The sequence below is a fragment of the Nematolebias whitei genome, chromosome 11 (assembly GCF_014905685.2).
Source record: "Nematolebias whitei isolate Nwh7 chromosome 11, NemWhi1, whole genome shotgun sequence".
NCBI classification, from domain to species: domain Eukaryota; kingdom Metazoa; phylum Chordata; class Actinopteri; order Cyprinodontiformes; family Rivulidae; genus Nematolebias; species Nematolebias whitei.
In genome coordinates, this window is record NC_056508.1 from 24,887,658 (window position 1) to 24,912,324 (window position 24,667).

At 41.6% G+C, this 24,667-nt stretch overlaps 1 protein-coding gene across 1 annotated transcript in view; it reads left to right on the top strand.

The window, feature by feature from the left end:
• vps13d (vacuolar protein sorting 13 homolog D) overlaps positions 1–24,667 on the top strand; it is a 125,804-nt gene that overhangs the window by 77,328 nt on the left and 23,809 nt on the right. Inside the window, exons 44-60 of the mRNA XM_037684802.1 lie at positions 174–324; positions 475–691; positions 773–1,023; positions 2,181–2,372; positions 2,479–2,605; positions 2,925–3,067; positions 3,730–3,860; positions 6,259–6,434; positions 6,885–7,008; positions 7,120–7,355; positions 7,457–7,559; positions 8,779–8,936; positions 10,923–11,031; positions 14,901–15,071; positions 18,374–18,478; positions 23,231–23,380; positions 24,410–24,559. Coding sequence (XP_037540730.1) covers positions 174–324; positions 475–691; positions 773–1,023; positions 2,181–2,372; positions 2,479–2,605; positions 2,925–3,067; positions 3,730–3,860; positions 6,259–6,434; positions 6,885–7,008; positions 7,120–7,355; positions 7,457–7,559; positions 8,779–8,936; positions 10,923–11,031; positions 14,901–15,071; positions 18,374–18,478; positions 23,231–23,380; positions 24,410–24,559 — 2,694 coding nt within the window. The remainder of the gene's footprint in view (positions 1–173; positions 325–474; positions 692–772; positions 1,024–2,180; positions 2,373–2,478; positions 2,606–2,924; positions 3,068–3,729; positions 3,861–6,258; positions 6,435–6,884; positions 7,009–7,119; positions 7,356–7,456; positions 7,560–8,778; positions 8,937–10,922; positions 11,032–14,900; positions 15,072–18,373; positions 18,479–23,230; positions 23,381–24,409; positions 24,560–24,667) is intronic.

The following is a 24,667-nucleotide window of genomic DNA, read 5'->3' on the forward strand; positions in this document are numbered from 1 at the left end:
CTTCCATCTGGCTGTGGTGGATAATTACTATTATTCCCAATTATCCACTATATATATATATATAGCAGCTGTCAGAGAGGAAAATCAGGAACCTCTGAATGAGTTTGATTTGTATTTCCACGGCATCAGGTTGTGATCCAATAATAACTCTTGTCCTTCTCTGTGGGCGTCAGTTCTCTGCCCTGCCTCCTGTCAGGGTGGTTTTTGCTATCACCATGGAGGGCAGTGCCAGGAAGGTGATCACGGTGCGTTCGGCCCTCATGGTGAAGAACCGGCTGGATGTTCTGATGGAGGTCAGACTTGACAGCCCCTCTGCACCTGACAGTAAGACGCTGCTTCATTTAATTTTCTTGCATTCTATAATAGAGGAAGTATATTATCTGTTTTTCCATGTCTTCTCCCATTCCCTTTCATGTTTTGTTTGTGTCTTTACGACATCATCATGTGATGCTGGTTTTCCTTCTGCTTTGACAGAACCAGTGGTGTTGCCCCCTATTCCGCCTGGCCAGTCCTTGGCCATCCCCCTTCACTTAACATCCTGGAGGATGCAGGCTCGGCCTAAAGATATGGGCTTGTTCTTCTGCAAGGTTCCCATTCACTGGACCAGCGTGGAGCGCCCCGGAGAGATCAGCAGCAGTAGGAGGGAGTGTCAGTTTGCAGACTTTGATGACAGTCTCAAACGTAACTTCAGGTAGAAATTTTTTTTTTTACGTTTTGCTTCTTGGCCTCCCCACATCTTGAACTATTCCCATCATGTGTCTTCATGCTGCAGGTTCTGCGTGGTCATTAAAAAGGAGATCTACCCAGCGCAGCAACCTGCTAAGAAGCAAGTTTCTGGCAGCACTCAGCAGATTTATCGACAACCAGGCCACATTATTTATCTGCTGCCCACCATGGTTCTCGTAAACGTGCTGCCATGTGACCTTAACTACTACATCAGGGGCACAACCATCAAAGGCTCATTGAAACCGGGAAAAGAGGCGGTGCTTCACTCTGCTGACACCTCGCAGAACATGGAGCTGGGTCAGGACCACTCACCACTTGGTCTCTTTCAGTAGGGGTTCAAGCCTGCAGTGGCAAGGGAGTTCTCATGCTTCCAGCAGGGCATGGACCCCATTCAAATGTTTCTGTTTGTTCTTATTGTTTCATTCATATGTTTTAATCATTATTTTAGTTTTTCTTCCGTAAACAAGTCCTACTGCATCTCTAACCCTTCAGGGGTTTTAGTTTAATTTTTACTTAGTGGTAGCAAGTGGTAGCAACTTGGCGGTTGAAGCAGATGGCCGCTCGTCCTGAGCCTGGTTCTGCTGGAGGTTTCTTCCTTTTAAAAGGGAGTTGTTCCTTTCCACTGTTGCCTTTGTGCTTGCTCAGGATGCGAGACTGCGACAAAGTGAAGATCCAATGCAATCATTTGCTTCCTTAGATACAGAACTTTTACTAATTGGCTTTTATAATATATTATGTCCTGAGATGACGACTTGTGACCTGGCACTACCGGTATATAAATAAACTGAATTGAATTGAACAGAATTGAATTTATATTGCTTTACAGTATAGTTTCCTAAAAATAATTAGGGTGGCCCTTGGGATGGACAAAGATTAATCTATAGAGGTCAAGGCTCCTCCATTGCACCTTGTGGTGGATAAAATTGCACTCTCCAGGATCTGTCTCTCTGCCTGGACTCATACAAAAAAAACAAAGAAACAACAACTTATACACAGTGCAACTTGTACCCACTTGAATATCTTACCAAAAATAATAATAATAATTGTTTTTTGCATTTCCTGTTCAATTCTAGTTCAGACAAACACACAAAAACTACAAACATTCACTATTCAAATCTCTCAGAGACGGGACATTAGAATAATGCTTTTTTATGTTACATCTGATTTATTTACCATATTTTGAAACTTTAAAGTTGTTTTTGTTGTTGTTTGTTTGTTTGTGTTATACATTTCAAATGTTCCTTTATTTTACATGTGCAGCCCTTTATTGCAGCAGTAGCTGTTTTTTCAAAGTACTTCATAAATAGAGGAGTAGTAAGAAACTGTATCTTTTCCACTGATACTTTGTAGAAAATGTAAAGATTAGTAAAACGGTATCATTTGTCTAACTTTGAACAAAGGAAAGTAGATAAGGCACTTGCACTTTCCTCACGGTGATCCTGGTGTGATTTTAGGGGTCCTGTTGGAGAACTTTCCTGTGTGCAAAGAGCTGCTGATTCCTCCTGGGACTCAGAACTACGTGGTGCGCATGAGGCTGTATGACACCAACAAACGCCTCCTCTGTCTCACCATCCGCATCATCCTACGGGCACAAGGGGCTCTGAAAATCCTAATTTCTGCCCCATACTGGGTCATCAACAAGACGGGTAATGTTTTAAAAAAAAATTTAATTATAAATCCTGTTACATTTATTTTGACAGAAATGTCCAGTTTGTTGAAAACTTTAAGATGTAAAGCTAATTTACTCCTCAGGTCTGCCATTAATTTTCCGTCAGGACAATGGCAAGGTTGATGCTGCAGGACAGTTTGAGGAACACGAATTAGCCCGAAGTCTCAGTCCGTTGCTGTTCTCTTACACTGACAAAGAGCAACCTGCAATGTAAGTGTGTGGTCAGGCTTTATTGAAATATTGTTTTCCGTTTAAGCAGTAAAATATTTGTCTATGTCAAGAGGGGGAATTGGAAATACCCCCGTTGGGGTGGCCAAAGATTAATCTATGGGGGTCAAGGCCACCACTGACCACCCTGTAGCTCCACCAGTGGTGGATAAAATTTCTCCCTCCACTCTCCAGGATCTGTCACTGTGCTGCCTCAGACAAACAAAAAAAAAGCAAGAAAATGAATTTGCACTGTATCAATAAACTGAAATAAGTAGTATTTTTTTGTCTGTTCAACCTTTTACTCACGTTTTGCTTCTAGGTGCACAATGCGTATCGGAAAAGGCATTCACCCAGACGGAGTTCCAGGCTGGTGTCAAGGCTTTTCCCTGGATGGAGGGAGTGGAGTCAGAGCAGTAAAAGTGATCCAGCATGGAAATAGACCTGGCCTACTCTACAACATAGGTACGCTCATCAGAGCAACTGAATTTACAATTAGACTGACCCCAAGAACAGACTGAATGTATCACACACAGATTTGTTACTCAGTTCGTTCAGGATTGTACACTGTCAAAGCAAACATTTAATATCATCAGCATTCAATAACAGTGTGTTTGTTATTATGCTAGTGGTGGACCAAGTAACTACAATACAGTTAAAGCCATCAGTCCTGTAGCACATTTGATCACAGTTGGTGCTTGCAAGGTGAACATCAGCATTGACACAATTTACAAGAAACCATCAAATATAAAGTTTAAATGTCATTAGGATGTTTCTAAAAGGTGGGCACATTGATCAGAGAATTGAAGAGCAGTAATCCTTAATCATGATCACAGTAAATATGATCACACTGAATGTTTTCATATTTACTGTGATCACGCCCGACCAAACTTCACTGAATGATGAAACCAATGTATGAACTGGAACTTCAAGAAGGGACCGTCACGGTCCAAGCCACTTGAAAGACGTTGGCCCATGTTTCATTTAGGTGTTTTTAACTGAAATAGGTTCTTATTAAACTAGTTATTTTTAATCATTAATGATAATCTTCTACAGCCTTGCGTAGCATGTGATAAACATGACCGAGAAGAAAAGCATCACAATAATTTCTGATTTCATCACCTCAGGTATCAGCGTGCGTAAAGGAAAAGGAAACTACAGAGATACTCACATAGTGACGTTTGCCCCTCGCTACTTACTGGACAACCGCTCCACACATAAATTGGCCTTTGCTCAGAGAGAGTTTGCACGAGGAAAGGTAAGATACAGCTCTGATTGTCATTTTAATGGTTTGGAGTATATTGTTAGATTGATTTTACAGTGACTTCTGTGCTTCGAAATCAGTTTGTATCACCCCTCACAGAGCAAAACAGTGAAATTGGAGATACTTTCCATCTTTGTTTGTCTGTGCATGTTGTGAGCATAACTAGAAAAGTAAGAGAGGTACTGTTAGGCTATTAAAATGCTTTGATGACATTGTATTCTGTTGGCAGTAACAATAAAGTCTTAATGTAGAGTCTTAGTGTTCTTTGAACATTCCATCCCAGATGTGTCAGACAGAGGATGGTTGCTTTTTGCTGATCGATACACTAAAGCTGCCTCACTGACCTAGTTTTGATAACCACAGCTGATTCGAGGTGGTAGTCACAAGATAAGCTAATAAACAGGGAAACTCACGTGCAAGCTGTAAAACAGTTTCCTCTTACCATATAAGGTAATCATCTGGCAGAAATATGTGGTCGTGGGTATCTTCAAGAGGGTGCTGTCATGGTTGGGTTGGATCGAATGGTGTCTCCAGGAGTATCCAGCCTGAAAAGCTAATAAGGGAGGTCTAAGTTTACAACCACAGGACCTCCCAAAATGTATGAACCGATCAGAAAGTTGCACATTCTCAGTATAACTCTGTATAAATGATGAGTTTGGCATCGTTTCTGGGTGGGTGCCAGCAGCAGCTCATGGTGAATAACCCACATGTGGACTGCAGCCCCCTGAACAGAAGGAGATCCACGTATACATGTATTTAAAAATTTTCATTGTCAAATCAATCTACTTAAGAAGTGGCTAGGACTTCTTTGTTAGATTTTTTCCTCTTGGAATAAGCAAACACGTTTTGACAATACCGACTTACATTTTGGTGTATAACTGCATCAAGGTATTAGAAAAGTTCCTTTCAAAAGTTAGAGAATGTAACGCCCCACTTGGTTTTATGGCAAAATCTAAGGTGGTTGCTGCCATATGTGTATTTATGTAAACCTTGCGAGCTGGGTAACTTGGAAAAAAAAAACAAGATGCCACTAAGCCTGTCGCGATAAACAATAAATCAGTCGCATGATAAATGAAAATTATCTACCTCAATTTCATTTATCGGCTGTATCGTTTCTTCGTGTCTCTCTCTTTCTACTGGACACTGGATGACAAAAAGCTCAACTCCGGTGCTCTTCACTGACCCCTCCTTTTCTCTTTTCTTCTTAAAATCCGTTTTAACCGTACAGTATTGCATTTTTGGATCGTTAAAAGCAGCTACGCTGAGAAGCTAAGCTAGCAGGCTGACTTCGGGGAAAAAACTCAGTCTTGTCGAAGCTCCAGAATTCATGGTTGAAACCCGTGCCTTCGTCTAAAAAGTTGTTTTTCTCTGCAAAAAGAAGCTGAGAACCTGTTTACTGATATTTTTTTTTATTAAAAGCTTTGAGTGAAAAATGCTAAAGAGCTCAAAACAAACCGTGCGTCCACCATTTTGAAAACTGAAAAACAAGAACGAGAGACAGCCCATGTCAGTCAAGGGGCCTCCCTCCCATTTTTCTTAAAGGGACACGCTACGCTGCTCGCTCCCTCACTATCATGAATCCTTCGGTTCAGTCTTATACTGCTATGCTGTGGTCAAATAAGGTACTACACAGAAATTAACCTACATTTCTTCTTAAATGTGACAATAATTACAAATGTCAAATTTCAAACAATATTATCATTTATCGCAATAATTTCTGAGACAATTAATTGCCTAGCAAAATTTATTATTGTAACAGGCCTAGATGCCACTCACCAAGATTTGTCACTCTGCACTTTCTTAGACAAACAAAAAACACATACCTCTGTTCTACACAGTGTAACTTTACCCATTTGAATATCTTGCACCAAAAATATTTACTTGCATCCCCTGTTCAATTCCAGCCCAGAAAAACACTCGTCCACAAAACTTCAAACAATTAGTATTTAGTACCACTTGTAAAATAACAGTACTAGGATACAGAAACTAGAGTGCTGTAATGTCAATAAATAGATGGTAAATGGGCTGTGCTTACATAAAACCCATCTAATCAAGATACTCTAAGTGCTTTACAACAGAATGTGTGCCCTCATTTACCCATTCATTACTCTACTAGATCTCTACAAAACTAATAGAACAAATAATTCTAAAGAGACTATCAGTGCTTTAGATCACGTTCATACACCGATGGGACACACATCAACACAATGAGGGGTTCAGTGTCTTGCCCAGGGACACTTCAGCATGTGACTGCTGGTGGAATCGAGCCCCCCACTCTTGTATTGGAGGATGACTGCTTTAACTACTCATCCACAGCTGCCCCCATGGTAAATGATGATAAATGATTAGATGATAAATGTTTTTCTATAATTTTTATCTTCTTGTATTGCAGGGTACGTTCAACCCAGAGGGGTACATTTCCACCTTGCCAGGATCCAATGTTGTCTTCCACTGGCCCCGCAATGACTATGACCAGTTGCTCTGTGTGCGTCTCATGGACACCCCTAATTGTACCTGGTCAGGAGGTTTCGAGGTCAACAAACCTAAATCTTTCCACATTAATATGAGGTGATTCCAACAAATGTGTGTATTAGGTTTTGGTTGGTTGTTTAGTTGGTTAATTGGTTAGTTGACTGGTTGGTTGATTAGTTGATTAAGGGGACCAAGACTTGATCAACAGGTGCTCACCAGTAAGTTCCCCTCTCAGGATATACTTCAAGACTGTGCCCCAGTTTCTCTAATCCAGGCAAGGTTGTCTGTTGCATATGGCCTTTAAAAATAAATAATCAAAGTCTTTGAATGGCTCTATGCTGGCGCTTGCCACTGAAGACTCTACCAGGGACAAGCACCCCAGATAATAGACCCTCATGATCACAGGGGTAACCAAACCCCTTCACCTTGTTAATGTGGAAATTTTTCTGCAATATTGCTAGATAAATTTACTTTAAATGTGTATTTTTTTTTCCTAAAGCCTGTATTTTGTTCTGTAATGAAGCATGGCATTGCATTCTTGTTCAGGGACACATTGGGCAACTGTTTCTTCCTGAGGACCGAGATCACCCTGAAGGGAGCCACTTACCAGATCTCTTTAACCGACACTGACCAGCTGCCTCCACCACTTCGCATTGATAACATCTCTGAGGTGAAGCTCTAAAAGATGTAGAAAACAGAATAAAACATTTTTTGATCATGCTAAATGAGAATAGTCAGACTAGAATTGATCAAATCAATGTAATTGTTTTAATTCTTTTAGGTACCCATCCAGTTCTGGCAACACGGTGTGGCTGACATCCGGCTTCACACTGAGGTGAAGTCCATGTCAGTGCTAGACTACGCCTGTGATGAGCCTACACTACCTCCATACCTCACAGTCACTGTAAAGGGAGCAGGATCCTCTGAGGTCACAGCCGACATGAATTTCTTCAGGGAGTACAACAAACTCTACTATGAGAACTTCATCTACATCGCGGCCACGCACACCTTTTTACAGTAAAAATCAATTTCTAACTCTAAGGAACAGACTGATACACTGCTTTGATTTCATTTTGAAAAGTTGGTCACACAGTTAATTGCCTATCATATATGTGCAGAAAAAATGAGGGGAGACCTGTTGGGAGACCAAACCTGGTTAGCTATGCTGAGCTAGTTCTTGATGTGGACCCTAAAACTCAAAGAGTCATCCTTCGAAAAAAGGTGATGAAAACAACTTTTGACCAAAGAAATGTACCGTAGTTTACTGTGAAATTGCAGTGTAAATGTTTAGTGCTAAATGATTTTAGCTGAAAGCTACTTAAGAGGCTGAAACCAGCTGAAAAAGTTTCATGGCTTATCCATTATTGTGAGATGAATTTGAACAGCTGACATTTGCTGAAAGCAGGAAAATAAAAGCTGAAAGCAGCTGAAAAATGGCTATAAGGTGTAGAAAATGTTAAATAGAGCATAAATGTATCTGACATTTAGTCCAGTAAGCTGCAATGGACAAAGATAAAGCTAAATAGATAAGAAAAAAAGCTGAAATTAGTTAAAAGAAACTGCAATAGAGAGAAGAAAGCTGAGATTAGCAGCAACAACAACAAAAAAAGAGTCTGAAATGGCAAAACACTGAAATGAGAAAAAAGAGGTTGAAAGGAGCATAAAATGTTGAAAATATTAGGAAGAACCACACAAAGCCAACATTAACAAAAAAAAAAAAAGGCTACGGTTATCAAAAAAAACAACAACTAAATAGTAGCTGAATTTAGCAGAAAGAAGCTAAAAGGAACATAAAAAGCTTAAATTGGCTGAAGGAAATGGAACGCTGAATAAAGCTAAAATTACCAGAAAGAGACTGAAATAAGCTATTGGAAAGAAGCACAGAAAGCAGAAAATGGGGGGGGGGGGGGGGGGAATAGTAACAAAGGCTAAAATTTACAGAAAAAATGCCCAAGATGTCACTAAAAGGGTAGAAGAAAAAAAACTAAATTTGGCAAAAATAAGTTGAAAAAACAACAAATGCTGAAAATAGGAAGAAATTGAAAAAAGCTGAAGGGCATGGAGAAAGCTATGAGGAAAAACATGTCAGAAAAAGCTCAATATAAAGAAATAATAATAATTGCACAGATACCAAAAATCAGATCATGAGTATCCTGAACAAGCTAAACGTTTTGATACGAGTTGGTGAAATGGAACAAAAATTGAAGAACGAGTTATATGCTGAAAAACGTATGGAGGAAAAATAAATCTCACTTGTGAGATTGATTTAGAAACATTCAGAAAGTTAGGATGCAAAAACTAACGAGTGATTGTCAAGATTTGTTTGATGTCCAACAAATGAATGCAATCAAGGATTAAAAGTGATTAAAACCCCTGATTCAGCTGATGGGAGAGTTCTTCTTGATGACTGTGTTATAACAGAATTCTTTCTTCTGCACAGGAGCCAGGCAAGCGCTCTCAGCTGTGGAGGATGACGGGGTCTGGTCTACTTTGTCATGAAGGCTCATCTCCACCCCAGAGTAAGCCATCGCAGCCACGGCCTCTGGACTCTTCCTTGGTACTAGATATTGCTGGGCTAGCAGCTGTCAGTGACAACAGGTTTGTTCTGTGCCACAATTTTAAACTCATTGCAACAGATGTGACAGTAATTTACAAACATTTTACTATAGATTTAAAGAACGCAGAATTCTATTTAAAAAAAAAACAAAAAAAATTTTTTAAAGTTGGTGTGTTGTGTAAAATGGAAATAAGAACAGACCACATTAATCCAATTTTTATTCACAACTTATCAAACATTTAAATTAAGAAATTGTACCTTCCATCCAGCCGATCTCTTCCACTTGGTCCAGAGTCGAGTCTCTGCGGCAGCAGCTTAAGCAGTGCAGTCCAGACATCTCTTTCCATAGCTACCTCTTTAAACACTTTCTAAGGCCCTGGAGCTTTCCCAGGATCTCCTCACCATTAAACATGGCAGAACTCCTCCCTAGGGAAACGTCCAGGTGGTATCCTTATCAGATGTTTGAACCACCTCAACTGGCTCCTCTGGAAATGAAGGAGCACTGACTCTACTCTGAGTCTCTCCTGGATAACTGAACTTCTCACCCTATCTCTACAGGAGAGTCCAGCTAACCTGTAGGGGAAACTCATTTTGATAACTTGTATCCGCAATCTCATTCTTTTGGTCGCTACACAGAGTTAACCAGTCATACTCTGTGCCACTCATGAATGAAACCTCTTGATACTTAAACTCCTGCATTTGAGGTAACACCTCATCCCCAACCCAGAGATGACAATCCACTCTTTTCTGTCTGAGGACCATGACCTCAGATTTGGAGGTGCTGAAACCCATTTTGGCATCTTTACACTGCTGCAATCCACTCCATTAAGAGCTAAAGATCACAGTACGATGGCGTCAACAGGACCACATCATCTGCAAATAGCCGAGACAGAATTCTGAGGCCCCGGAACCAGACTCCCTCTGTCCCCTGGCTGCACTGAGAAATTCTGGCCACAAAAGTTCAAAACACAAATGATGACAATGGGCAGCACTGTGGAGACCCTAGTGAGAATAAAGAGCTGGTTGAATGCTTCACGGCCAGGACACAACCTGCATTGTTCTTCCTGAATCCAAGGTTTGACCATCAATAGGACTCTTCTCCAGTACCCCTGAATAGACCTTATCAGGGACTTAAGGAGCTAAGGAGACTGATGTCCTTATAATTGGAACACATCTTCTGGTCCTCCTTTTTGAAGAGGGGAATCACCTGCCAATTCATTTGCACTTCTCTCGATGTTCACGTGACGTTGCAAAGGTGTGTCAACCAAAACAATCCTGCAACATCCAGAGCCTCAAGGAACTCGGGGTGGATCTTCTTCACTCTAGGAGCCCTGCCACCATCGAGCTTTTTAACCACCTCTGTGACCTCAGCCCCAGGTATGGACGGACCAACCTCAAAGTCCCCTGACTCAACTTCCTCCATGGAAGACGTGTTGGTGGGATTGGGAATGTCCAAGAAGTATTGCTTTCATCTCTATTCATGGCCTCACTGAACTCCTCCCACATACCATGCTTTTACCCCAGCAACAGTCATGGCTGCAGCTCGTTGATACTCTTCAACTGCTCCTGGAGTCCTATCAGCCAACAAAGCCAAGAGAATTTCTTCATTAGCTTGATTGCCTCCCTCACAGAGGGTTCCATGAGGATGCCCACAGCGAGAAGCATCAACAACCTTGCGGTCAAAGCTAAAGGCAGCCACGTCAGCAATGAACATGGCGCACTTGGATACAGTGTGCCCCTGCTCAGCTGGGATGCTGTTGAAGTTCTATCAAAGGTGGGAGTTGAAGATACTTCCAGTGGGTTCTTCTGTCAGACATTCTCAGCAACCCCTCACTACACATTTGAGTTTATTAGATCTGTCCAGCATCTCCCCCACCATGTGAATAAATTTTTGGTTGAAATTTTGCAAATCAGTAGTTTCTGTTTTTATATACATTTTACACAACTTCCTAAACCATGCAGGAACCTGGAGTGTAGACTGTGAGCAACAAGTGGGTTTTCTCTGACTACATGTTGGTGTTTCTCAGTTTTGAGCCATTGATGCTTCGGAGACCAGACTCTCGGCGCAGTACTACCCAGACGTGGTACTTCAGTTCAGGCATGCTGACTTGTGGCCTTCCTCGGCTGGTAGTGCAGGTAGCTACACTCATAAGCGACACTTGGATAAGAAAGTAATAATTGATTTTACACCTGTGACTGATTACCTTAGAGTCAAGCCAATTCAAGATACTTCTTATAGCCAACTTACTGTACCTGAGGAAATGCAATGATGGGTATAACTCTGGTCATTTTACAAATATTAAGCTAAAGTTTGGTGTGATGGGTCATTCTCAATACATCTATAAGCATTAACACATTTTACAAGGTCTCAGTATGTCATGAGGTTGCACAAAGGACTTCCATTATAGCATTTTACGCAGAGCTTTACTTAATGGTCATTAACTGTGAAGATAAATTAGTCTCCAAAGTTGTCATGAAAGCAAAAAAGTTTTGATAAAGAGTTCAAGATAAAGTGTTTTTTATTGTCATTCTCTAAGTACAACAAGATTTGTGTGTGTTTGTGAGTGTGGCAACTCCCAAACAGCAGCACAATCTAAAATAATAAAATAAAATGTATATGCATATCATAAGTTTTACAAACGTGTACTACACAATTCACAAATGCAGTACATAAACAAATTTTCAAATGTACACATTTCAAATTACCCAAGTAGGAAAATTCTGCACATAAAAATAGTCAAAATACATGTTTACAAATCACCTACAGTGCACAGATCAGCTTGTCTGTGAATGTGACTTTTGAGACTATTTTTTACCACTCCAGATTCACAAAGGTAATGCTACATTCAAGGCTGGTGAAAGCTGAGCCTTACCACATTTACTGGGTTATTGGGAAAAGACTTGTTTCTAACTTGGCAGAGGAGCTCAAAACCCCTACATTAAAACACTTATGCTTACATTGACATTACTGGATTCAAAAATGTCATCCAAAAGTCATCCTCATCCCTCCTACAGTTTTCTCATCCTCTATCCTCACTCCATCTACCTCCATGTCCTCTCTAACTGCATCCATACAACTCCTCTTTGTCTTTTTCCTGGCAGCTGAATTTATAACATCTTTCTACAAATATACCCACTGTCCCTCCTGGACATGTCCAAACCATCTCAGTTTGGCCTCTCTAACTTTATCTCCCAGTTGTTCAACCTGTGCCTCTGATTATCTAATTTCTTATCATATCCAGCCTTGTCACTCTTAAGGAAAAACTCTACGTCTTCATTTCTGCCACTTCCAGTTCTTTCTCCTGTCTTTTTGTCAGTGCCTCTGTCTTCAGACCATACAGCATATTTGAGCTCATAACTGTCTTGTAAATGTTTCCTTTAACCTTTGCTGCCACCGCTTTGTTGCAAATCACTCCTGAAACCTTTGTCCATCCACTCCATCCTGCCTGGTCTCTCTTTTTCACTACTTTTTCAACACAGCTCATTTTCCTGGACAGTAGACCCCAAGTATTAGAAGTCCATACCATACCATTTTATTTATAGAGCACTTAAAACAAGTGGCCAACCAAAGTGCTGTACAGACAGAACAACAGGTAACGCACAAAGCAAAATACAAAATGAAGTAAATCAGAATATAGACATAAAAACGATGCAGATAATGATGACAAACCAGTGTGGAGCATACAGGTTCAAAACACAGATCATCTGGTGTTGAAAGCCACCGAATAGTAGTGAGTTTTTAAACAGGACTTGAAAACTGAGAGGGAGGGGGCCTGTCTGACAAGCAGAGGTAACCCGTTCCAAAGTCTTGGTCCTGCTACAGAGAAGGCCCCGTCACCTTTTGCCTGTACTGGTTAAAAATCAGGCTGCTGCATTCTGGACCAGTTGTAGTCGTGCAATGGAGGTCTGACTGATACCAAACAGGAGCAAACTGCAGTAATCAAGCCTAGATGTAATGAATGCATGTATTACTGTCTCCAGGTTATTTTTGGACAATATGGGCTTCAGTTTGGACAGCCGCTTCAGTTGGAAGAAACATGATTTAACAATCATGTTTACATGATTGTTAAGTTTCAGGGAAGGGTCCAGGGAAGTCCAGCATGTTTGTGACCTCTGCTCCTTGTATCCTCACTGTTCCACCGGCCTCCGTCTCATTCACCCACATGTACTGTCTTACTACAGCTGACTATCATTCCTCTTCTTTCAAATACATACCTCCACCTTTCCAAGTTTTCTTCTGTTTCCTGTTCTCACCACAGATCACAATGTCATCTGCAAACATCACAGTCCAGGGGGATTCCTGCCTGACCTCATCCGACTTCAAAAACAGGTCTCTCTTGTAAATGAATCCCTGAGGCTCAATGAGACTAACCTGTATAAATAAAGGTTGAATTAATTTGTTAGTCAGTCCATCACCAGAGCAAACAAGAAGGTGCTCAAAGCCGATCCTTGATGCAATCCCACCTCCACCTTGAATCTATCTGTCACTCATACAGTGCATCTCGCCACTGTCCTGCTTCCTCATACATGTCCAGTACAAGTCTAACATGCTTCTCTGCCATTCCAAATTTCCTCATGCAATACCACACCTCCTCCCTCGGCACCCTGTCATATGCTTTTTCTAAATCCACACAACAGACACAATGGACTTCTTTCTGACATTCTCTATACTTCTCCATCAGTATCCTCAAAGAAAAGATGGCATCTGTGGTGCTCTTTCATGGTATGAAACCAGAAACCATATTGCTGCTCACATCTTGTCACCTCTCGTCCATGTCTAGTTTACACAACTTTCTCCCAGATCTTCATCATGTGATTCATCAACTTAATTCCTTGTAGTTGTTACAAATCTGTGCATTACCTTTGTTCTTAAAAATGGGCACCAGCAAACTTGTTCTCCATTCCTAAGGTATTTTCTCCCCCTCAAATGTGCCATTGCATATTTGAGTCAGGCAGCTTGGTGGCTTAGTTGGTAGAGCTGTTGTCACTCAGCGAGAAGGTCGCCGATTTCAATCCTGGGCCTTTTTGGTGGGAGTTTGCATGTTCTCTCTGTGCATGTGTGGGTTTTTCCGGGTACTCCGATTTCCTCCCTTAGACCAAATTCATGCATGTTGGGCTGATGGGTAACTCTAAATTGTCCCTAGGTGTGAGTGAGTGTGAATGGTTGTTTGTTTCATTTGTCTCTATGTGGCTCTGTGTTGGATTTGTTCAGGGTGTCCCCTGCCTCTGGCACAGTGACTACTGGATATGGGCTCCAGTGACCCCCATGACCCATAAAAGAAGAAACGGGTAAAACATCAGGGATGGATGGATATTTGAGTCAGAAACCTTACTACCATCTCTCAAAGACATTTCCAAACCTCCACTGGTATTTCATCAGGTCCTACTCCCTTCCCCTTCTTCATTCTTTTCAAAGCTTTCCAAACTTTACCCTTACTAATCTTTCCCATTTCCTGGTCTTTAGTTTCTATGACCTATGCAGAATATTTCTACTGGCGCCATTTGAAATTTGTACATTTAAAAAACTGTTTATGCGTTTGTGAATCTTGTTTGTTGACCTTATTGTAAGTATACTGATCTTGTATCCTTGTGACTACTTTTGAGACAAATCTTCATAATACAATTTTACACATGGAAACATGCATATGTCATCTTTCTATTTCTTTGTTTTTGTAATTGATTGATATGAATATTGCGGTTACAGTTTTTTAATAATCAACAACTTGCACACGAACGCAGGAAATCAACAGTTCATTCAAAAGCTTTTATATTTTTTAAACTAAAAATAATGTGCATCGTCAGCACAATAGATAAACAGAAAGACACAGATTTTTTGTCTTAATTTAATGTTTACTGTACATGTGTTTTGGTTCTACAGTTTTTAATTTGTGCAGCACTTTAGTCAACACCTGTTGTTTTTTTTTAATGTACCTTAATAAATTTGACTTGCCTTAACTTAAGTGCTGTTTCAACTGTAAGTTTAGTGAACAACCTGTACCCCTCAGGTGAAAGGAGGCGTTGCTGGCCTGAGTGATGGAGTGGAGGTGGTGCTGGGGCCAGATTCAGGTCTGTTGAAGCCCAGCCCTGAGCAACAGTTCATCAACCAGAAGATGAGACCTGGATCTGGAGTTCTGTCAATCCAAGTGCTCCCAGACGGACCCACTCGTGTTCTTCAAGTAAGAACAAAATCTGATAAAATGTGTGTTTTATAGCTATAGCTAATTCTCAAAAGTGGCACAGACTAAGACAACAGCACCAGAACAGGTGTATTTTAAATGGGAAATGTAACAAAAACAAAAGCAATAATAAATATGCTGCTCTAGATTATCATTTTTCAGTACATGACAAATACAAAGAAAAAAACAACTGGACTTATTTTCTGGAGTTGAAGATGTTTTGCCTCATATCCAAGGAGGGTGGAGCTCCAGACTGTAACTGGGTGATTAGCTCTATTCAAGCTTATTCTACTAATTAATCTCCGATGTGATCATATCCAAAGGCTAAACAAAAGGTGAAGCAAGAGGACAACCGAAGGCGCTACAGACCGTCAGTTCCCTCTATAATCATGGTGAATGTGAACTCGTTGCCAAGACAAGATCTACGAACTGTCTACACTAAACAACCAACGGATTTACATTGAAAGCAGCTTGTTTATTTTTACGGAGACATGGCTAAACCACCTTGTACGGGATGCTAATGTGGACCTGCAGGGATTCACTGCTGTGAGAGTCAGCAGACACTAAAGCATGTGGGACAAACAATAGTGGGGAACTCATCATGTACATTAACAACTGTTGTTGTAATCCAGGATATATCTCGGTAAAAACAGTCTTGTGCCGTTGAGACCTCAAACCGCTAGCTGTTGGTCTGCTGCAATATTATCTGCCGAGAGAATTTAGTCACGTGATTGCCATCTGTGTTTACATCCCTCCAAGAGGTGACACAGCCACTGCATGTGAGAAGATCCACTCTCACAGCAAGACGGCAGACACAGCACCCTGAGGCATGTATGGTCATTTCTGGGGACTTTAATCATGCAACTTTGGACTCTACTTGAGCTGCTTTTCACCAGGTTGTGAACTGTCCTACAAGAAATGACAATGGACTTGCTTTATGTTAATGTGAGAGATGCATACAGAGTCACACCCCTCCCCCCTCTAGGAAAGAATGATCACAACCTGGTCCACCTACAACCAAAGTACACCACCCGGTCCAGCGGCAATTGGGTGGGAACTCACTACATCAGAAAGTGGTCCTCTGAAATGGAAATTGCCCTGAAAGACTGATTCAACACTACGGTCTGAGATGAACTGATCAGCCCAAACTGTGAGGACATAGAGGGCATGGCATATTGTCTCACCAATTATCAATTTCTGAGCAGACATGGTCTCCCCTGCTAAGACTGTATGCTTTTACCCTAATAACAAACCACGAGTAACGTGTGAAGTAAAGGTTGTCCTCAACATGAAGAAGGTTGCTTTCAGGAAGAGAGACAAGGAGGCGATGAAGGCAGACCAGGAGGAGGCGAAATTGTGAAGGAAGCAAAGAACAGCTACAAGAGAAAGATGGAGTAGAAACTAAAGAAGAACAATATGAGGGAGGTCTGCGAGATCCTCCATCTGCCTGCACACACAGTATGGACCCGTTCGGTTCTACGGGGAAACCTGGCATGTTCTCTGTCTGCTGGACCCAGTTCTGGATTGCGGTCTGTGGGGGCAGCTTCTGCGGTCCTTATTACCATCAAGCTGCTGACCGGACCTACTAACAAGACCTGCTAAGCTGCTAACAAGACCACGCCGTTAACAGAACAGAACCACGATGTTGAAAGAACCTCACTGCTAACCGAATTACACTATAGATGCATTTCTTTTTCAACTTTGGCGCCTTGTTTTTTAGTATTATAGTAGTATTTTTAGTATGTTGTTAGTATTTTTGCTGCAAGCGTTTGTATTTCTTGTTGGGTTTTTTTGTTTTTTTTTTTGGGGGGGGGGGGGGGGGGGGGGGGTGGTGAGTCGAGATGGTTCTTCTCGTCCTAAGCATTTCATTGCATTGTTGACCTTGTGTTGATTTTGCATATGACAAATAAACCTAACCTGAACCTGGAAGGTGTGAAAACATCACAGGCCAGAGCACAAAGACCAGAGACAGGACAATGAAGAAGGCAAACAAACTGAACCACTTCTTCAACAAGTTTAACAAAACCATACCCCACCTTCAATGCAGACATCTCTCTTCCTTCCCTCAACAAACCTCCCATCAGACATCACAGCAGCCGCCTCCTCCTCCAGACCCATGCCAACACGCCTCCTCCATACACTACTGTGAACCAGGTTGGAGAACAGCTGAGGAAGTTTCACCCTACGAAAGCTGCTGACCCAGAGAAGGTGTGTTCTCAACCACTGAAGACTTGTGCTGATGAACTGGAAGAACCAATACAACAAATCTTGGTCAACATTGGCCTGCAGCTAGGGAGAGTGGCCACCCTCTAGAAAACGTTTTGCATCGTTCCGATTCCTAAGAAGAATCGGCCCATTGAGCTGAATGACTTCCAACCCCTGGCACTCACTTCACACCTGATGAAGACTTTGGAGTGGTTCTTCCTTAGCCTTGTCAAACTTCAGGTACAACACACCCAGGACAATCTTCAGTTAGTGTACCTGGCAGGTGTTGGTGGAGAGAGGATGCATTCTTTCAACTGCTACACCGAGCACACTTACATCTGGATAAAGGAAGCAGCACAATGAGGATTCTCTTCATGGACTTCTCCAGTGTTTACTATCCAGCCCCTTAAGCTTCAGGACAAACTGAATAGGATGCAAGTGGACCCCTTCATAGTCACTTGGCTCTCCAGCTATCTCACCGACAAGGCACATTATGCCAGACTGAAGGACACCGTTTCTGACACTGTTATCAGCAGTACCGGAGCACCTACTGACCCCTCTTCTCTTCACCCTATACACTTCGGACTTCTGCTACAACTCTGTGTCATATCCAGAAGTTCGCAGATGACACAGCCATTGTTGGGTGCATCAAGGATGACAGAGAGGAGTATAGAAGCCTGGTGAGGGTCTTTGCTGTCTGGTGCCACACTTACCGTCTACAGCTCAACACCTCAAAGACAAAGGAGCTGGTTATTGACTTTGGGAAGTCCAGACCAAGGTCAAGACCAGTTCTATTCAATGGGGCTATGGTGGAGGCTATAGACTCCTACAAGTATCTTGGACTGTGGCTAGACAGTAAATTGGACCAGACAATAATGGACAATACACACCAACCATTTGTACAGGAAGGGTCAAAGCAGGCTGTACTTCTTGAGGACGCTGTGGTTCCTTTAACATTGGCAGGAAACTCCTGTGGATGTTCTGTCAGTCTGTGTCTATGTCGTGTTCTTTCTGTATGCAACCATTTATAATGGTGCTCTTATTGCATCACTGTTCTTGTCTACTCAGTTTAAATTGTCTCCTTTACTCCTCTCTAGATCAGCGACTTCAATCAAAGGCGATTAACCCAAAGCCCAGTCAGCACAGAACAGGAAATAACCAAGGAGGACGTCAAAGAAAAAGAGTTCAAACAGGAGCTAGAGGTAGGAGTGACGGAGATTGAAGATTTTTTTAAATAGAGCTTTTAAGACTTGTCACAGTTATCACACCACCACCTTTCAACAGGCAACAGAAAAACGAAGCTTAGATTGGATTGCCAAACTCTCTGATCCTGCTAGAAAAACTTGTAGCACAACCAGCCTATGCTGCTCACCATCCAGTACTATCAGTACAACTCTTAAGTACTCAAACCTAAACTTATCTGGAATGCAAATGAATGAACATTTCAGCTGTGGTCCAAAGTTTGTACAATAAAAAAAAGTATGTATTACTAGATCTAGATAAACACTCATTTATAAAACTACAAAGTTTTACTATTCAAATCCCAGAGACAGGGGACATCAGAGTACTACTCGTTGAATTGGCATTTTTCTATAGAAATCACTTTTCACTTTGTCATTGAAGAGCGTTTTATAATGTTTTTTTAATTCAAAAATGCCCATTTTATGACAATGACTTGCTTATGATAGCAATGACTGGGTAAAAGTTGTAAGAGGATGAATGCTTTATATTCACTGGAAATTCTTCTTCTTTTGGCTTTTCCCTCTTCAGGGGTGATTCACTGTCCACAGTGAGTCACCCTCCTCCATCTCACTCTGTCCTCTGCATCCTCTGCCCTCACTCCATCTACCTCCTTGTTTCTAACTGCATCCAACTATCTCATTTTTAGCCTTCCTCTTTGCCTTTTTTCCCAGCAGTTACATTTCTAACATCCTTCTACCAATATACCCACTGTCCCTCCTCTGGACATGTCCAAACCATCTTAGTTTGGCCTCTCTAACTTTATCTCCCAGTTGTTCAACTTGTGCTGTACCTCTGATGATCTCATTCCTAATTTTATCCATCCTTGTCACTCCTAAGGAGAACCTTAACATCTTCATTTCTGCCACTTCATTTCTTTCTCCTGTCTATTTGTCAGTGCACTGTCTCCAGACCATACAACATAGCTGATCCCACTAATCTCTTGTAAAATTTTCCTTTGACCTTTGCTGTTGTTTGCAAATCACTCCTGAAACTTTTCTCCATCCACTCCGTGCTGCCTGGCCTCTCTTTTTCATCTCTTTCCCATATTCCCCATTTTCCTGGACAGTAAAGAGTCAGAGATTTTTTATTGTCGTTCGCACCACATGTGGTACATGTGGTGGAGCGAAATTATGTACACAGGGTCCCAGTTAAATCCAACAATAAAATGTAAAAGAAAAACAATGATAACATCCAAGACAAACCAAGAAAAACACCAACCAAAACACACTAAGCACCAATAGCACAAAAACATTACGTTGAACAGCAGCACGAACATGAGCAGCAGTGCGGAAAAAAAAAAAAAACAAGTACTTGAAGTCTTGCACCTTTGTGACCTCTGCTCCTTGTAGCCTCTCTGTTTAACTTGTCTCCCTGTCATTCACACACATGTACAGTACTCTCTTACTTCAGCTGACTTTCATTCCTCTTTCAAGTGCATACTTCCACCTCTCCAAGTTCTCTTCCACCTGTTCCCCATTTTCACTCCAGATCACACTGTCATCTGCAAACATCATAGTCCACGGGGATTTTTGCCTGACCTCATCTGTTAGTCAGTCCATCACTAGAGCAAACAAGAAGGGGTTCAAAGCCGATCCTTGATGCACTCCCACCTCCACCTTGAAGCTATCCATCACTCCTACAGTACATCTCGCCACTGTCCTGCTGTCCTCATACATGTCTTGTACCAGTCTAACATACTTCTCTTCCACTCCAGATTTCCTCATGCAATATCACACCTCCTCCCTCACCATCCTGTCATATGCTTTTTCTAAATCCACAAAGACACAATGAAGTTCTTTCTGATCCACTGTACTCCTGTGGTCGGCTGTGGCTGGCTGAGTGGTTAGAGAAGTCATCCTCCAATGCGAGAGTTGGTGATTTGATTCCAGCAGCAGTTACATGCTGAAGTGTCCCTGGGCAAGACACTGAACCCCTCATTGCCTCTGATGCATGTCCCATTGGTGTATGAATGTGATAAAGCACTGATTAATCTTTATAAATGTATAGTAGGGTGCTGTATGAATGGGTAAATGAGGGCACAGATTGCAGTGTAAAGTGCATTGATTTTCTTGATCAGATAAAAATGTGCTATATACGTACAGTCCATTTACTTCTCCATCAGCATCCTCAAAACAAAGATGGCATCTGTTGTGCTCTTTCTCGGCATGAAAGCTTACTACTGCTCACAAATTGTCACCTCTCATCTCGGTTTAGCTTCCACAACCCTCTCCCAGATCTTCATCATGTGACTCATGAACTTAATTCCCTTTAGTTGCTACAACTCTGTACATCACCCTTGTTCTTAAAAATGGGCACCAGCACACTTCTCCATTCCTCAGGTATTTTCTCACCCTCAAATATCCCATTGAATATTAAATAAAAGCTTTGCAGAGGGTAGTGAAGGCTGCACAGAAGACCATTGGAGTCAGCCTCCCCACCATCACAGACATCTACACCTCTATATACAGAAGGAGGTCCACCTGCATCATGAAGGACCCCGCTCACCCAGCACACTCACTTTTTGCCCCGCTCCCCTCAGGCAGGAGGTTGAAGAGCATTAAGTGTAGAACCTCTAGACTGAGGAACAGATTCTACCCTGGAGCTGTTAGACTCATGAATCTCTAACCAGAATTATCACTGTGAAAAAAACACTGTAATGCCACTTGATTGTTGATATGTGCTGCTGACTATCCATGCTGCTGATTTATCTCATGCTGCTGTGTTCATTCGTACTCATCTGCTCATACATACTCATGATTGTGCTGCTTTTGTTTGGTGTATTGTTTTACTATTAGTGCTTAGTGTATTCTTAGTTTAGCATATTTCTTGGTTCACATCTTAATTTTATTACTGTTTTTCTTTCCAAGTTATACTTTTGTTGGATGTAACTGGGACCCTGTGTAGACAATTTCGTTCCACCACATGTACCACACGAGTTGTGAATGACAATAAAGAAACCTTGACCTTGACTGTGAGTCAAAAACCTCACTGCCATCACTCCAAGACATTTCCAAACTTCCACTGGTATGTCATCAGGTTCTTCTGCCTTTTCCTTCATTCTTTTCAGAGCTTTCTGAACTTCATCCTCGCTAATCTTTCCCACTTCCTGGTCCACAGTTTCTATGACCTCAACTCTTCTCTCCCTTTCATTCTCTTCATTCATTAGTTCCTCAAAGTACTCCTTCCATCTTCCCATCACACTTTCCTCACTTGGTAGAACATTACCATTCCTATATTTAACAAGCTTAGCTTGCCGCACATCCTTTCCAGCCTGATCCCCCTGTCTCACCAATCCATACAAGTCTTTCATGCTCTCTTTAGTGTCCAGCCTCCCATACAACTCATCATACGCATTCTGCTTTGCCTTTGCTACATCCCTCTTTTCTCTATGTTTCATTTCTGTATATTTCTATCTCCTCTCTTTAGTCTCACGGTCATATTCCTTCTTGACTAACCTTTTTCCCTGAATAGCTTCCTGCACTTCACTATTCTACCACCTGGTTTCATTATCATCCATTCTTTGTTCAGATGACACATCAAGTACCTTCCTACCTGTCTCTCTAATTAGTGTTGCTATAGTAGCCCAGTCATTTGGAAGCTCTTTTTTTACCACCCAGAGCCTTTAACTGCTCCTCTCTGAACTCCTCACAATGATCTTCCTTTTTCAGCTTCCATCATTTGGTCTTCTTTTTGAAATTTACACTTTTTCTATTCTTCACAACAACACTCATTCTACACACAACCATCCGATGCTGTCTGGCCATGCTTTCCCCTGCCACATCCTTACAGTCCTCAATCTCCCTCAGGTTTCCTCTTCTACACAGAATGTAGTTGACCTACATACTCCTTCCTCCACTCTTATAGGTCACTCTATGTTCCTCCCTCTTTTGGAAGTAATTGTTGACTACAGCCATTTTCATTCTCTGGGCAAAATCCACCACCATCTATTCTTCCTAGTTTCTTTCCTGGGCACCAAACCTACCAATCACTTCTTCATTCCCTCTGTTTCCTTCACCAACATGTCCATTTAGGTCTGCTTCGATCACCACTCTGTCCTCCCTGGGAATCCTCTCTTTTCACTTCATACAGATCCTACCAAAAATTATTTTTCTACTCTATGTCAAATCCAACCTGTGGAGCATAACCACTCACTGACAAAGTTTAGCATCAGACCTTCTACTTCTACATTCGGACACGTCACCCTATCTGACACTCTTTTCACCTCTACTACATTCTTTGCCAACTCCTCCTTCAGGACCACCCCTACTCCATTGCTCTTTTTATCCTCACCATGGTAAAACAGTTTAAGCTCTGCTCCAATGCTGTGAGCCTTGCTGCCCTTCCACTTGGTCTCTTGGGCACATACATCTACCTTCCTTCTCTGAATCATGTCAACCAGATTTCTACCTTTGTCTGTCATTGTCCCCACATTTAGAGTTGCCACCCTCAGTCCTACAGTTTTTATTTATTCTAGACTTGTCTTATACTCACTGGAAATGAGGGCTACTTATCTCTTGTAGGTATTGTCATGTTTAGATTTATTTATTTTTCTGTTTTATTGTCTGTCGTCATATTTGCCTTTTGCCTTTTTTATCCTCGATCAGTGGGCCTCAAGTGCAAATTAGTCATTTAATTTTCAAATTATATTACCTTACTGTTTGAATCCACTTATCAGCAAAGTGGAATCAAATGTCACCTTTGTGTTTGATCAGGTGTTGGTCAGTTTGGATGAAGGTCTGGGCTTGTCTTTGGTTAACAAGATTCCTGAGGAGCTTATTTTTGCCACGCTGTCTGGTGTGACTGTTCACTTCACATCCACTGCAGCCAGTGAAGTGCTAGAGCTGTGCATCCAGAACATTCAGGTAAGCTGCATGGACAAGCTCACAGTAAAAGTCATTTCTCTGACTTGAGTCAGTCAAAAGCAAAGTTACACAATAAAGGTGTGTTCACATCAGTTGGATGGCTGCATTCCAGTTTTCATTACCAGTAAGTTATTTATTTTTTCAGGCATGGTGGCTCAGTTGGTAGAGCTGTTGCCTCTCAGCGAAAAGGTCACCAAATCAAATCCCATCTTAGGGGCTTTCTGGGTGGAGTTTGCATGCTCTCTCTCTGCATGCATCGGTTTTCTTCGGGTACTCCAGTTTCCTCCCATAGACCAAAAACATGCATGTTAGGCTGATTGGTAACTCTAAATTGTTTCAAGTTGTGAGTGAGAGAGTGAATGGTTGTTTGTCTCGTTTGTCTCTATGTGTCCCTGTGATGAACCTATGACCTGTCCAGGGTGTCCCCCGCCTCTCACAGTGACTGTTGGACATGGGCACCAGTGACTCCCATGACCCAAAAAGGATAAAGCAGGTGGATGGGTGTTATGAAAAATAAAAATCATTTACAAATATGACAAATGATTAATGTTTTACAGCATTTAAAAAAAAAAGTTATTCTGCCCTGTCTCTGCCTAACAGTGACTGACAATGTGCGTAGTTCTAATGTTTGCCACTGGTGGGGCAATTACCGTAAAGGTAAAACAACAATGACTTGATGCTTTTAAAAAGACAGTTACCATAATTCATTACTTTGCATTAAATGTTGAATTTCTAGTTTGATATCTTTGCACATGTTCTGTATGATATAATACAAACAGTATTTGGTTTGTGCCCAAATGTGATAAAAACTTCACAACAACTTTGCAGTTAGTTGAGAAAGTAATTGTCCGTTGTCACAGAGCAAAGAGGAGGATTTGGAAATACCCTCCATTCATCCCTCCATCCATACAAGTTGTGAGGTTATAGTAGTTTCACATTGCTCATGCCATCATGACTGCTGTCTGTATCCACTGCTGTGGTTTGCTCTTCTAACTCGATGCACACACCTGTTTTCTGTGTGATTTTCAGGTTGACAATCAGTTGCTGGGAACCACCCAGCCCGTGATGCTCTGTGTAACCCCCAGTTCTGGTGAGAGCTGTGGAAACGACAGTGGCCCTGCTCTGCAGGTTAACTCGGTCAAGGTTCCTAGCAGACTTACACTTACAGAGATTTTCAAGGTCAGTTCCACATGCCAAATCACAAGTCCAATTGATAAAACGTTGATGACGACAAGCAACATTTTGTTGTTTGCGCAATTCAGAAGTTTAAAATGTTGCTCCAATGTG